The sequence below is a fragment of the Anopheles ziemanni genome, chromosome 2, assembly GCF_943734765.1.
Source record: "Anopheles ziemanni chromosome 2, idAnoZiCoDA_A2_x.2, whole genome shotgun sequence".
In the NCBI taxonomy this organism is placed as follows: Eukaryota; Metazoa; Arthropoda; class Insecta; order Diptera; family Culicidae; genus Anopheles; species Anopheles ziemanni.
The window spans coordinates 26,890,487-26,905,332 of NC_080705.1; the positions used below are offsets into that span (position 1 = coordinate 26,890,487).

The following is a 14,846-nucleotide window of genomic DNA, read 5'->3' on the forward strand; positions in this document are numbered from 1 at the left end:
CCTTCGCTGTTAGGTCAGACCTTGTGCCACACCGTTCGGCTTTGAAGAAACACTCGACCTACCTAGAATAAACAGAAAAAAAACACACACACACACACACGCATTCCCACACCGGCACTACCGGGAGTGCTTTCCAACCGCGGAACCTTGTCTCGTTGAAGGACGTCGTGGGTGAGGGAAAAGCACAAAGTAAAACAGCTAAACCCGATGAAAAGGCATCGCGTCTCCCGGATCCGCACGATGGGCGAGGGTGGCGTACTGGCTGGCTGTTAGCGTTTGATAATTAAACGAATATGCTAATTAATTTTCTAGATCACGTCAAAAGCAAGCACGAACCGTGTCCCGCACATGAAAGCAAACCCCGAACACAGGGGACCAGATGAGGCGAATTTGTCCGTGTCTGGGAGGTTCTTCGTCGTTGCAGTAAATCAGTGGTTTTCACAATGTTTTTCAAATAACGCAGAGACTGAAAATACTAAACAATGTGCACGGCACGACCGGTCACGTCGAAAAAAAATTAAAATAACCTCTTAAGCACATTAGCAATAACACAAAATACTTGCTGTTAGGAAAAATATGTCGAATGTCTTTGCCTCTGTCAATCTTTAAATTTGTATCATCACCATAACAACAGTATTAAAGATACATTTAAAAAACACCCCAAGGTTTCTAGAATCTTGAAAATTCCAACGAATACTCTCTCAAACCGGATGGTGTTCGGAAAACTAACACTGGATAAATTTCAATTTGGATTTCTTTAATTGAGTTCGATTCTAGGAAGTTACAAATGTCTATGTAAACATAGTTATTTCGTAAAATTAAAACCAAATATGAACGAAGCGGACCGTCCCAAAATCAACAGGATGAAATGTTTTCGCTTTATTCAGTCACTTCCTTCTCACAAAAAGCCATCGATTGTTAGAAAAATATAGTTCCTTTCTTCTTAGATTCAATATTTGAACTTTCAGTTTGCTACCTTCAGAGAAATTTGAGTATTTCATCACAATTCCATCTAAATTCAATACTCAAAAAAGGATCTTTTTCAAATATTTTCTCCCTTTGTTTCAGATCAATCGGTTTCTGCGAAATTTCAACCTGTCCAAAATCAACGACTTGGAAGTGTTTGCCTTCAGGTAAGCTTGACACACGTTGCAAATAACACGTTCACGTTCTCAATCCCTATCAAAATCGACAAACAAAACGTCGAACGACATGTTTCATTTATAAAGCCCGTTACGACGGATTCAACTCGCCAACAAAGTCATATAAAATACGACAGCGAATTAAAAGCACATCCATTCACAATTAATTCGCACTCTAAAATGTCCCATTAAGACAGAACACGGCACGGATCGTCCCAAACGTTGCTCCGGATCCAAAACACAAGTGTTCCACTACCCTCGTACCGAAGAACGGACGTCCCATTGGGACACCATTTGGGTTTCGCTGCTACGGCATCCGAGAGAATGCGGCAAAGGAGCATGCAATTCGAAGCAAATGACTGGTAAAACATCGCTTCGAGTGTGTTCACAAGGAGCGATGGAACAGGACTTTCCGGGTCTCTTATGCCGGTGCTGAGCAAGTAATTAGCGAAGTGCAATCAGCTGCATCATGTTTGGGCGAATATCAGTATATTCGCCACTTAATTGCTCCACTCTTTGTTGAAATTCTAGACAATTGAGAATGTGCATTAAAGGGTATTGAAATTGTTGTACTAACTGTTGTGTTAAATAATTTCCGAAGGTTGACTTGAAATAAAGCTTCTTTTATCTCTGTTCCACGTAAAACTGAAAGTAAATTAGAAATGTGTCTCCACTTACCTAGAATTTAGAAGTTTTTGTTCCAAAACAAGAAAACACTCTCTTACGAAACGACTCCACCGAAACATCCTCCCCTTACCAACTTTAACAGCTGTACGGCTGTCAAAACACCTCAATCTGCTTAATTACTTCAATCCGACGATAATTGGCCAGGTAACCAAATCCCCAAGTCAGGCTTCAAAATTAGCTTTCCCGCTCTCCGCGCGCAACCTTTCGTTATTATTATTCCAACCTCCTCTTGGCTCCGTTCCCATCGTGGACTCGCGGAGCGAAAACTCCTCCGGGACTCGTCGGGGCTCCGTTTGATCCGCTCGGAAATGGGACCCCACGGTGAGGCCGACTCCCCGACTCCTTGCACACCAGGCGACACGCCTCCCGGTCCTTAATTACCAGCCATATCTTTAACGCCCGCAACACACCGTCAACCGCCGAGTTCAATCACCTGGCTGGGAAAGTGTAGCACGACCCGTTTTCTTTTTGTTTTCGTAAGGTTTCGCTTTACTTTAACACACGCTTCGCCTTCTGTTTTTCTCTCGTCGACCTTCCGTAATCCGCAGGACGAACGGCGTGCCCGGCGGTGGAAGCACTTCGCCGAAACCGGGCTCGGCAAAGGGTAGCGGCAGCGACGTAATGTTTCAATTTTTCGGCCCCAAGTTCGACGCGGCCCGGGTGCGGGAAGCGATGGAGAAGATGACGGAGCGGGGCCGGATCGGAAACGTCAGTCTCGCGCCCGGGACAAAGCTGTCCTTTCGCCAGGACGTCGGGCTGATGCTGCAGGTGAGTGAGGGAAATATTCTGAGGAAAATTTTGCTGGGTGGAAAAGCTTTGAGTGAGCCTTTTAGTGAAAGGTATTAGCAGGGTAAAACGAAGATCAGCCGCAGTGGAACACGTTTTTCGTTTTTTTTCGAACCTCTACAAATGAGCCCCCCTCCGTTCGAGGAAAGCCGCGCTATTTCGGGGAAACGGCAACATTGTTCCTTGTACTTAGGCAGGCTTTATTGGTGGACCATCGGTGAGGTTTTCCGCACGCGTTCCGTCAGATCGACACTGGAAACATTTTCCGACCGTGTTTCCCTAAGATCGTAAACTGTGGATAAAGAAGCAGGTTAAGCTTCTTCAGGAAACGCAGCCTTGTTGAAAAATGAGGCTCTTCCTCTGCTGCCTTTGTACGTTTTTGGGTAAATAAAAATTAACTTTTCTGAAGAAATACTACTTCCAAAAGGCACTTCCAGGGCACTTTCATCTTCGATGCACATTTTTAAAATAATTTAATCTTGAGAGTAGCAACCATTTCGCAAATGGTTGGATTATTGGAATTTGCCTTTTTGTTGTACAGAAAGTCGGCGAACATATTATTTACAGATTAGTCTCGAATGTTAAAACAAACAAGTAACTGATATAGAAAAAATAATACGCAGAAATGAGCGATGCCTTTCAACGTAAAATTTAACGAATTTGAGAGAACAGGACATTAAATCCGTTTAAAATTGGTTTTATTCAATTTTGCATTGTGGTATGTCCTAATAACTTCTTTATCAGGAATCAAGTGGTTATAAAGTCCAGTAGAAGAATAAGCGTTAATTTAGGATATAAATTTGCCGAATGTAATTTTCTCAGACTATTGCTTAAAATACCACGTTAATCCTTCATAACTTGCTCAAGCGAATAGGAATATGAATGAATAATGAACATATATAAAAAGATCTAAATAGTTCTTAACAAAACAAAATAATATTATAGCCTATCTTACAATTGACTAATTGGTGTTCAAAACGCTGTTCAACTAATATAACGTAACGTTTTTCTTACGTAACGTAAAAACGTTTCGTAACGTAACGTAAAAAGCCCCTTTTAAAGAATACTAACTCTCTAACTTTAACGCTTTCTCACATGAGAACGGCATTGCCTAAATTTACACCCAATTTTGTTCCTTAATTTTTGACCCACTTTACGCGGGTGTCAACAAGCTAAATCGCTTATCGGTAATATAAACAAATTGGATGCTTAGCCATCGTCCTCTTCATCACCGGACCATTAACAATGTTTTCTGCTACCGGGGTAAATTCTTTTCCCTTTTCCTTTTTCTTATCCGTTCTCCAACTTTGTTCCCATCCCTTTCACCAACAGTCGGTGGTCATCAATCAAAAGGGACCGATCCGGGAGAATACCGAGTTCATACTGTCCTGTGTGGCGCAGGGCTCATCAACGATGTCCTTCCGGTGGTACAAGAACGGATACTTCGTGAACGTGACCAAAGCAACAAGGTAAGCAAACGGGGCCCCATCTCCGATGAGGTAGGATCATCACCTGGTGCGGCTTTCTTTTGGTTTTCCTACCCCAACACACACCAAAGCGGCGTTTGTCCTTTGGACGTTTTAGCCTCATTCATCATCCTGAAGTGTTTCATCGGAAAGAGTGGAAGAGAGTGGAACGCAGCTACGGTGCTGGGAGGAAGAAAATTAGTTCAAAAGCCTCGCTTTCCCCCTAACATCCCACCACCCTACATTGATCCGACAGTGAGTGGACACTTTTTCAAGTGTAAGGACACATCTGGAGCAGCGTACCTCCGTTCAGAGTCCTCAAAAAAGATTCCGAGTAACCGAAGCCCCAGAACCGACCGGTTCATCCGTCCTAGTCCTAAGTCATCCTTCGAGGAACCTTCAGGATTACGGCCCTCGAGCCCCTCGGAAAAGCCTCCGTCCAAAACCCGGCAAAACCTTTGATATGTTAAACATGTCACCCATCTACGGTCCTTCACCCAACTCCGCACACCGTCCCGATCGGTACCTCCCGATAAAGCAAGTTTTGTTTCCCCGGCCGGTGATGTTATTTATTCTCAACGCTCAACAAACGGGACCGCAACCGAAACTAGGTCCGCAGTGGGCCCTGGATTTTGTCTGCTTTCTAACGAGTTTTCCTCCATTCCATTTCTTCCACCGTTCCACGGCACACCCGGCGCCGCACACACACACCCTTCGGCGGACACATTATTAATGCAGGAACATGTGGACCCGACTGCTGCCGCTGGACTCCAAGGATCACTACACGGCACTGCTCGGCATCAACCGGGCGAACCGGCTTGACGAAGGCATTTACACCTGTCAGGTAGGAAAATGGGGCCATAATGAAGCGCAAATCGGTGGGATTGTCGGGGATGGGAACAAATCGGGGCAAAACATATCAGGCCGAAATGGATCACTGCGCAACCACTGCGAGGCTGGAAGACGTTAGCCTTAAGATTAAACACAGATTTTGTGTAGGGTTTCCATCCTGGGGTTTGGTTTCATTTTTTGCTTTTATGAACATAAGATTGTTACATATTCCTCGTCTAATAACATTGCAACTTATTTCGCACATCAAGTAAGGCAACTCACGACGTTAATTCTTTTTAAAATGTATAATATGGCCTAAGTTATAGGTTTCCTGAAAATGTATTTTCCTGAAAATCCATCTCCGCTATTTCTTCCTCTGAATCTGGCAAAAAGATTAATTTTACATTTCCACACTACCACAGCTTTCCTAGAAAGTATGGTGTTACGTATTCGTTATGCAAATCGTGGAAATTAAAAAAAAATGTTGAAAGATGGTGTCATCTTTTCACAGATTTACGTAAGATAAGAAGTTTTATTTTGTATCTGATGTACAAACAGTTCCGCGTCATGCGTGTGCTTCACGGAATCAGATGTAGAACTTCACTGTACCCGAGTATGTTCCTGGAATTGACTTCTCAAGCGTATAAGCTCAGGATAATACTTGAGTATGAGCATCAATTAGAATGTAAATAAAAGAACAAATTATGACGAAACGCTGCTCAAGAAAAGCTGTCACCGTAACACCTGTCGTTCCTTCCTGTTGTCGTTCTGCATTATCGGATGGGAGGGAAAATTACTGTCACCTTAAATAATAATCTCTCAAAGATGGAAGAAAAAAAAGCCCACCAACCGGCAGCATCAACTCTACGTTTCGAGCGCAACATGACAATAAGACTACCGGCCGAAAAGAAACCGGAATCCAATTTCAACCAAAAGGCTTTCTTTGTAATTTCAGAATAAGCATTCGCGGTGCCGCAGAGTGGTAAATTTATTAAAAGAAATCCTCCCCACCGTTGGTCCTCAGGTCTCCCCCGCTCTCGCAATGCGTGGCTGTTGAAGAAGTTGGCCCAGTGAATGAGGCCCGGATATGCCGGTGTAGGGAAAACAATAGCAAAAGCCTATCTCCAGCTGCGAAGGGGAAATTTGTGCACAAGTAATTTCGAAACCGAAGTGACTCTCGCTATTTTCGTTCCACCTCGCCCGGCCGAAAGCCCCGTCCGGATGGAAAGCTAGCCGTAATCTACCGGCACAAAGGAACTGTCAAGAATCTTGCCATCGTTCTGCACATGGCCCCGGCCTAACACGCCTAACGAGGTCACCCCTCGCGAACCGACGGCGCACCTCAAGCAGGCGGCGAAGAAAATGAAGTGCGAATAATGAGCAAAGATTGCGTGAAATAGTTTCACTTTTCCTCGCGAGCTACTTCCCAACCACTGGTGATGAGCTCAGTTCCCCCCCCCCTCCCCCCTCCCACGGCTCCCTACAAGCCTTCCTTCCGCCGGCACGGGAAACGGCACAGCAATTCACATCAAGCTGTCAAACCAAGCCCCAAGTACCGTCTTGCCGCTGGGGGGAAAATGGCCCCAGTCAGGGTCTACGGGGTCTTTAATTATGCATCTTGCGATAATTAAAAATTAGAACATCTTCCATTGTTACATTCGTCGGTCAGACCCGGCGGGTCGGGTTGCCAAGTTGCCCATTTTCACGCAACCTAACAACGCGACTGCCGACCGCGCGGATGAACGCGAGCACGAGCTTGGGCCGTGTTCAGAGTCTTCGGTACTTTTCTGGCTGAAACAACGTCAAAAGACGCCCAGCTGGCTCCTGCCGGGTTCAATCATCCACACTATGCAAAGGCAGCCGGAAACCGGCAGCTGAAGTTGCTCAACCAAATCAAACTTCCTTCCTTCCCGGCCCGGCGGCTCTCGACGGAAGGTTACGCCGAAGATACAATCCTAAACCTGATCCCTTTGCCCTTGAGGTTCATCGAAAAGTAGGGAAAATGGTAAAGAAAAAACAAGCGTAAAATTGAGAAAAAGGAGATGCTCCAGATCCGTTCGAAGCGAGAGCGACGGAACCTATAACTTTCCTGCTCGAGACTCTCCGCTTTGAATGCTTCAACAGATTCTCTCACAGACCATTCAAATGGGTGTGTTTTGTTTTTCTTTAGTATTTTAATTACATTTTTATGTAAATTATTGTGTAATGGATGAAAAAGAACATCATTTCCCAGTGCGATCTTAATCTCCCTTTTCAGCCAACTAGATGCTTTCGTGGATGTTTTGGTCTTGGGTTGCAGCTACGTTTTATTTTCTGCAGACACTTTCATATTCGAGCTGACATCCCAGGCTTTCTGGCTTGAAGACGTCAATGATATTATATCTTTTCTGAATTATTTTGCTCCCAATTTTAGAAATTAGATTGAGTTTTTGAGCCATTTTTTAGGTAGAATTATTACGTTCCATCATAGAAGTAATGATATTCTTACTATCATTAAATATACTCTCAAGTTATCAAAGCACATCTTCAGGCTATATAACATCCCGTACAATTTAAGCTACACAGCAAAGCGAGCAACGGCGACGAAATAGAAAGAAAGCACATCGGGGTAATAAATTACACACAATTTACCATCGTCCGAAATCAATTCCACTTAATTTAATTCAACGATGCACCCCTCGAAGACACTTGCATTCCGTCCAGTGGCCCGGTACTCGGTCCAGTACGGCACCGGAGCGTTGTGTAAAAGTGGCAAACGGGCAAACTGGCTAGCCCAAGGTTCGCTTTCGTCCGACCGGTTTTGCTCCGGCTTTACTCTATCTCCCGGACGCATCTTTTGACTTCTGTTTTACTTCTGCTTTCAATTCTGAAAGTGGGCAACTTCTAAAGGGTTTCTGCAAGATTGTAGCATTGCTCCATTTAATTTCGTTTGTGGAAAAAGAAAACCGGGAGATCCTTGGAGTTCTCACGAACTGTGCTTTTATGCGATTTGGCGTCTTTCGATCGCTGCAACGGATAGAAGTGCCTTTGCCCAAGACAGCCGGACGTCTTAATGCACGCTTTTCTGCACCGACTCTCAAATGCAAGATGAAATGGATTTTGCTTTTCTGTTTGATGTTTTGAAGAAAAAATGAGACGTACTTCTTTCGTTATGGTTTATGTGTTAAATTTTCATGCTAAATACAGGATGCTTTCTTGTAAATATTTTAAACACTGGAATTACAATTTAATTATTTAAATTTGTTTTCCATTTCACTTGGGAATTTTATTCCAGCCTCTTTAAGAATTCTTTTTTAATTTTCCTTTTTTTTGTTTTCTCTTTGAAGGATTTTAATTCATGTTCGTAGGTTTTTCCATTACCTTATCAGTTCAAAGCACTTTGAAACTACATACGCTCTCCAAACCACTCTCAAACACTTCAAACACTTAATATATAATATATGTTTTGGACATCGCCCAGTCTGCAGCTGTCTTGCCATCGTTATCGCTACGATTAATCATCGGCCCTAAAATAAATGGACCACCGTACCGAAGACAAGACAAATGAAAACCCCGTTGCAAAACCAAATACGAAAACACACGTCGCCGGCAAAAACCGACAGACACGTCTTACTTTTCGCTGGAAAACTAACAAAGCTAGCCATTAAATGAACATTTATTTCCTATCTCCTGACAAGCCCGTTGACGGGATCGTTTCCGGCGGATATTGAAACCGAAACCGAACCGAGGCGTTTCCCCCCCCCCCCCCCCCTTTTTCTTGTTTCACATTTTTCCCTGGCACACACTCTCATACACACCAACACATGGGAATGATCCTTGATCCATGTGGGGTTTGCGGTTGAAGTTATGGTTTGAAGATTGGGAGAGAATGGTATGAAACAAAACAAAAGATGCCGAGCGCGGTTTCCTTCGGTTTTCGAGTACTTCGGATCTCGACCGTTGGCTCGTTTTGCTTCACCACAGCCGGGAGGCACAACAACAACATAGGTTGTTCCCACGCCGGGGACCAGAAAATCGATTCCGTCCGATTGCCCTTTTTCGCCATCTCATCTGTATTCATTAGGCTGCGAGTGTAGATACTCACCGGCGTATGTCGATTTTCTTCCGCATTTTCATCTTATTCCGTACCATCGCCATCATCATCATCGTTACCGGAGGGCAGGTCGCCGACATGGGCATCGAGCAGTGCCGTTCGACGAAGGTGCAGATCCTGGCCGCACCGCAACTTCGCGTGGATCCACCGAGCGTGACGCTTTTCCGGGGCGACTCGCTGCTGATCCGATGCCTCTCCCAAGACTCCGACCGGCGCTTCGGAATGCTCGGCTACAGTTGGACGAAAAACGGTGCCCTGTTTCAGTCCGATCCGAACGGCGAGCTGTGGGAGGATCTTTTTCCGGACGGGAGCATTCTAAAGGTGAACAATCTACAGGTAAGCTCATCGAACCAGCTCTTCTGCCTTGACCATACAAAAAATCGAAAAAAATGGAAACTGAATGATGTTTTCAACCACTATTCTCTCCCCTCCAGAAATCTGTCGTCTACACCTGCATCGTGTCCAACTCGGTGGCTCCCGTGTCGAGGAGTGTCCACGTGACGGTGGTGGAACCGGGTACCGTCACCTTGTGCCCGCAAAGTAACGACTTTGGCGTAAGCTGGCCGGCGAGCGCTAGCGGACCGGCCGTTCTGGCCGATTGTCCCAAGCGCGGTACGGGGCTGGCGAGTCGGATCTGTGAGCAGCGAGACTTTGGACGCCCCGAATGGTTGGTGCCGGATTTTTCCGACTGCATACCTGAGGAAGTGACTGAGATAGAAAACGAGGTACGAAGAGAAACTTATGGCTCATTATTTGATTTAGTTAGGTAAACCATTCATCTATCTCATACTACGTTCGGACTCGATAAAGTATCCCGCAACATGCATCGTTCAGATTTCCAAACAAAGCATCAAACAGTTTTGGTCTGCAAAAATTTATCTTTATCTGACGGATCCTGTCCGCAGGCGATATGAATTTCATTTATTAGAAACCTTTTCTTCGACCATTTTTTCCCCTCACTCCATTTCCAATTCATCCACGTGGGAAAGATTACATCGGAACCGAACCGAAAATTCGATTGAGATTCATCTTCCAAAACCCAACCTTTCCAAAATTAATTCAAAGAACTCACACAGCGATGTGATCGGTTTAGAAAACCCATTTGGCGAAACGCCGGTTCAATGTTTTGGTTGCTTTGTTTTCTTTCCTTCTTTAATCCAAATTTCCGTTTTGCAGTGTGACATCGATTCCAATTCCCGCCGGTCACCACGTGGAAAATGGGAGGAAAAACAAAAATGTATATATATATACATATATTTAGAAAACATAACCATTTCCGAACGAAAGCGAAACAAAAACCACCAACCTTCTCTAACCATTCCAACATCATTATCATATTTTCGAAAAAACAAATCGCCAACACCGACACCGTTCCGGAGCCGGCCGGCTATTTCTTGCTGCCCGGAGCGTACACTTACCGACGAAACACTCATCGCCCCGTCAACAGAGCCAGCGGGACATGGCTGGGGTAATGGCAACCCTACCGAAAAGCGAACATGAGCCTCGGAAAAGGGACAAAAAAACAAAACAATCATACCGAACCGATCAACGGCATAGGGAAAAGCGAAGAAAAAACAACAGCTTCCTCTAAGCTTTCACTGCGGCTTTTGCGGTGTCTGATGGTGTCATCGATTTCGGAAAATGTCGCCCCACGATGGTGGCGGCGATGGAACTGAACTGATGGCGTTTGTGGATGAACTCGATGGTGCGCTTATTTTCTTCACCCTGTGCTTAGGCGTTGGGCGCAGCCAACACCCAGACCGTATTTCCGTAGATTTTTTTTTCTTTCCACAGACGACATCCGCAACGGGTTTGAGCTTACGCAAGCAATTCTAGACGATTCTCGTTTCACTCCGGTCGCTTGGCGTGATGAATTTTACGAGATCATTTGAATTCGGCACGAGTGTATATGAACGAAAAAAGAGTCATTTTGATAAATGTGAAACTTGGTAGAAAAAACTCTTATCCCTTTTCATGCACTAAAGCAATGCTTAGTAGGCTTTTCCAAAGGAAAAAGCAGTAATTCATTAGTTAATTTAGAAGACCTACGTCACATTTTCGAGAAATCGTCTTTTCACATGCCTAACACAAACCACCTATGAATATATCTAAATTAAAGTGATGAAAAAAGTGGGTAGTTTGATAAGATACGGATGTTTTATGGTAATTTATTTTTATTTTATGTGAAACGCTTATCGCATGCACGTTAGAAATCGATTCGAACCTCGACTCTGCTGAAAGTAATAGGAAATCAACGTGTGCAATTTAACCCGCAAACAAAATGTAATCTCGCCGGATCGAATACTACCATCAACGATTTAATTCCTACCACAAAACATCATAACATACCCCTTATCGTACAGTCGAACGCTGGGAAACCGAACACATCCGGTTGTTTCAAACCACACCACGGTACAATGCAAGTCTCGATCCACCCGCCAATCGTTAGGCACCAGCATTACATCAATAGTACCGGCCCATCTCATTAGTTATCCATTACGTAAGCACCTAAAGCCTCCGTTATTGGTGGCATGCTCGATAATATTCGTAATTACCTGTCCGATGCGCTGCGATGCCGTATCAGCAAACCTTAACCGGCCAATGTTTCACGCCGGATTTAGAACATCGACCATCGCGTCATTCCAACAAAGGGGCTTTTCCGAGTGCACTTCTCATCTTTGAGTTGTGCGAGAGGAATAAAAGGTGCGGGCAGTAAAAACCCGCTAGAAACACGCGTGCCGAACAGATTGTAACGATATGGTAGAAACTAAGCTGCATTCCATCGAACCCCCATGTTGCACCGTTGAAGCACGTGACCCGATGAACATAATGGAAAATCCTTACCGGTTCTCTTCCTCAACACCTCACTGACAATTCACCCGTTTTGCAATAGGCTTGCCATTTCCATGTATTTTTCTCGCGAATGTGCATTCATCGCTTGTATCCTCGTCAATGTTTCTGATCTACAAGCAGTGAGAAAATGCCAGAAAACCACAGAACCGTGCAGCAGACTGTGGTCGGAACGAACTGTGAAAAAAGCGAATGGATCGTCAGAATGCGTGCACGTGGAATGTTGGTGGTATTTCAAATGAAACACATTCAACGTCGGTGTGAAATCATCCGCTCTGTAGACCGCCCTAATAGTTAACAAAATGAGTAAAACTAGTTTCATTTTTTAGTTGTTTTATTCCTCCTATTTCGTTTGTTTATTTCTAAGTGATCCCTTGTTTTTTGAACAACGAATACTTCATCCGCAAGCTTTTGCGAAAGTTAATTTTCACTAACTCTCGTTTCCCTTCTTTTTGTCTCCCCGTTTGGACCCACACCGAAACACCCGAAAAACACCCACAAAATGGCGCTGCTGTAAAATAAAACGTCACTCGCTCCATCGTCCAACCGTGACCGCCTGCAAATATGCCAACAGTTTCGCGGCCTAACCTACGGCTACCAGAAGACGAACGGTTCCAGCGTGCTCCAGTCGTGCCTGAAATACGCAGCGACCCACGGGACATCCTTTCTGCCGGGCGAAGGAGGCTTCCTGCTGGGATTACTGCATGAGGTAAGTGTTGGGACCGGTGGGCAGATGCCGCTAGTCTTTTTCCTTCCGGAGTTGGGGTTAGTCTAAAACAAACGCATGGATGCTCCAACTGACATCCAACTCGCTTGGTTTGTGTGGTGTAGCTGTCCTTGAAATTTGGGTTTATTTATTTATTGCCCCAGCTTTATCCTACTCTCGGACGAAGTTCAAAGGCCGATGCCGGTAGTTGGCGTTAGGGCTAGCCCCCTTCTCCTCCCCTGTAAAAGTGGTAGCAAATATTTCACTGAAAACTTTAGTGCTGCGAAACAGGCGAGGTAAAAACTATCCAACCGTTTTATGGTGACAGTTTTCAAACGACAGTAAAGAAAGCAACGAAAATGTAGACCCAGTTTAGTTGGTTCCAGTTTCAAACAAAAACAAAACAGTCCAGTTCATTTTCTCTTCAACCGCCGGTAAAACACGTTATGCAAACATTTTGTATAAACCCGGCCACACGAGTTGACCGCTGGTGTTAAAAAAGAGTCCTTTGAAAAATGAAACAGAGAAAGAGCAAAAGGAATAGCTTACTAAATGTGTGCTGGCATTTCAAACCACTCAAGGTATCAACAATGTACGGGGTCACCCCGTAATTCGGGGAGAGAACCGAAAAAAAAGGATAAAACAAAGACTGGTTTTTTTACTCACCACAGAAACATGCGATGTCGACTGCTGGATTTTGAAGAATTAAATTTTAGCTTCGTTCCAATCTTCTGCCTCCAAGCAGCGGAGCAAAATGAAATTTATTTATTTTTTTCCTTAATTAGTTTAACATCACGCTGGGTTCAGTTGTTGCGAAAAAAGTCCAACCTTCCGCAACTGTTGCTTACCGCCTGCTGCGATGTTAGGGAACCGTCGACTTCCCGAAATTTTTGGCCGCTACTTTTCCGAATCTACCCTCACAATCAAAACGTCAAATTGAAAATGCTCTCGTTGCTCTCTTATTGAGCAAGGCTTTGACAATGGCACTTTCGGTCAACGTTCGCAACGCGAAACGCCCAAAAGCCAGCCTTGGGGAAATTGTCAAATAAAGCAAGAAGCACGGTCGGAAACGGTGCTTTTCATTTCTCGCAAATCCACGTAGAACAACTGACTTAAAGTACTAGACGAAACGGTCAACGATAAAGCACATCAAAATCGCACAGGGGAGCAGAAAAAGAAAACAAATCAAATACTGCACACTCTACCAACGGAGCTTAAATATTCATAAGTTTTACTGCGAGTGAATAATTTATTGAAAAATTTAATTGCACCGTGTTTTGCGTCCTTCGGAGAGTTTGGTGAAGGTTTTACGCTTGCAAAGGACTTGGAGCTGGCGTCAGTGGATATTATTAGCTTAAGTATTGTTGGTGCGCAGCTTTTCCAGGCGTTCTTCCAACAGCGCATCGTTTTCTCGCAATTGTTATTGGATAATTTTTCTTATTTCTAACTATTACGTAAAATATGACCAAAGAGACGAGAATTTAAATAATGTCATTAAAAACAATTAACAAAAATATTCACAAAACTATGACAATTATGAAAACCGAATAAATCAGCAGATAATATGGTGGAAAAGTTTTATCAAAATTACATACATTAATAGTCTAAAAAGTTTAAAAATAAACAAAAAGAGTGTTAAGCTTAATAACTTTACTTAAAACTAATTTGAACGCTTCTACATATATTTAGACTTGTCGTTGTTATATTCATTTTAATCGCATTTATTTTAGGGTTTTATGATTTTTCAACAACTCCTCGCATCGAAAAGATCAATATCTATGCCCTACATTACTGTTTTAATACCAATTAGGCTGCATTTATACTGCAACTCATACACATACACCACTGCCATCGCTAATTGGAAACATACATACACCACTGCCATCGCTAATTGGAGAGCCTTCAGAAAAGTTTCATATTTGCTCCCAAAGTCGACTACCTTCTCCTGTCCATCGTGTGTAGCGTCGTCATAATTTCCAATCAGTCCGGTGCAATAAATGTGTACTTCCGTCTGCTTATTGGGTACAGGTATACAGCTACATCGAAGCGACCGGAACGCGCCACGAACAGGAAATCGCCTCGGACATCATTTTACGCATCGTGGACGTCATCATGCAAAACAAAGCGTCACTCAACAGCCAACAGGTAGGAAGTAATGCACGCCAAAGCCCTTGGCTTGTTGAAAATTTTCCTTTCGAATTTGCCCTCTAGCTACTCACCCCGGAAGCAGGTTAAAATAATGGCACAAATTGAGCGTCGACGGAATCGAATCAAATCCATTCCAC

General features: G+C 44.0%; 1 protein-coding gene across 1 annotated transcript in view; it reads left to right on the top strand.

The window, feature by feature from the left end:
• Positions 1-14,846, top strand: part of LOC131293304 (uncharacterized) — a 109,974-nt gene that overhangs the window by 55,479 nt on the left and 39,649 nt on the right. The window contains exons 6-13 of the mRNA XM_058321384.1: positions 1,069-1,133; positions 2,378-2,597; positions 3,948-4,084; positions 4,820-4,925; positions 9,075-9,341; positions 9,440-9,730; positions 12,430-12,564; positions 14,590-14,706. Coding sequence (XP_058177367.1) covers positions 1,069-1,133; positions 2,378-2,597; positions 3,948-4,084; positions 4,820-4,925; positions 9,075-9,341; positions 9,440-9,730; positions 12,430-12,564; positions 14,590-14,706 — 1,338 coding nt within the window. The remainder of the gene's footprint in view (positions 1-1,068; positions 1,134-2,377; positions 2,598-3,947; positions 4,085-4,819; positions 4,926-9,074; positions 9,342-9,439; positions 9,731-12,429; positions 12,565-14,589; positions 14,707-14,846) is intronic.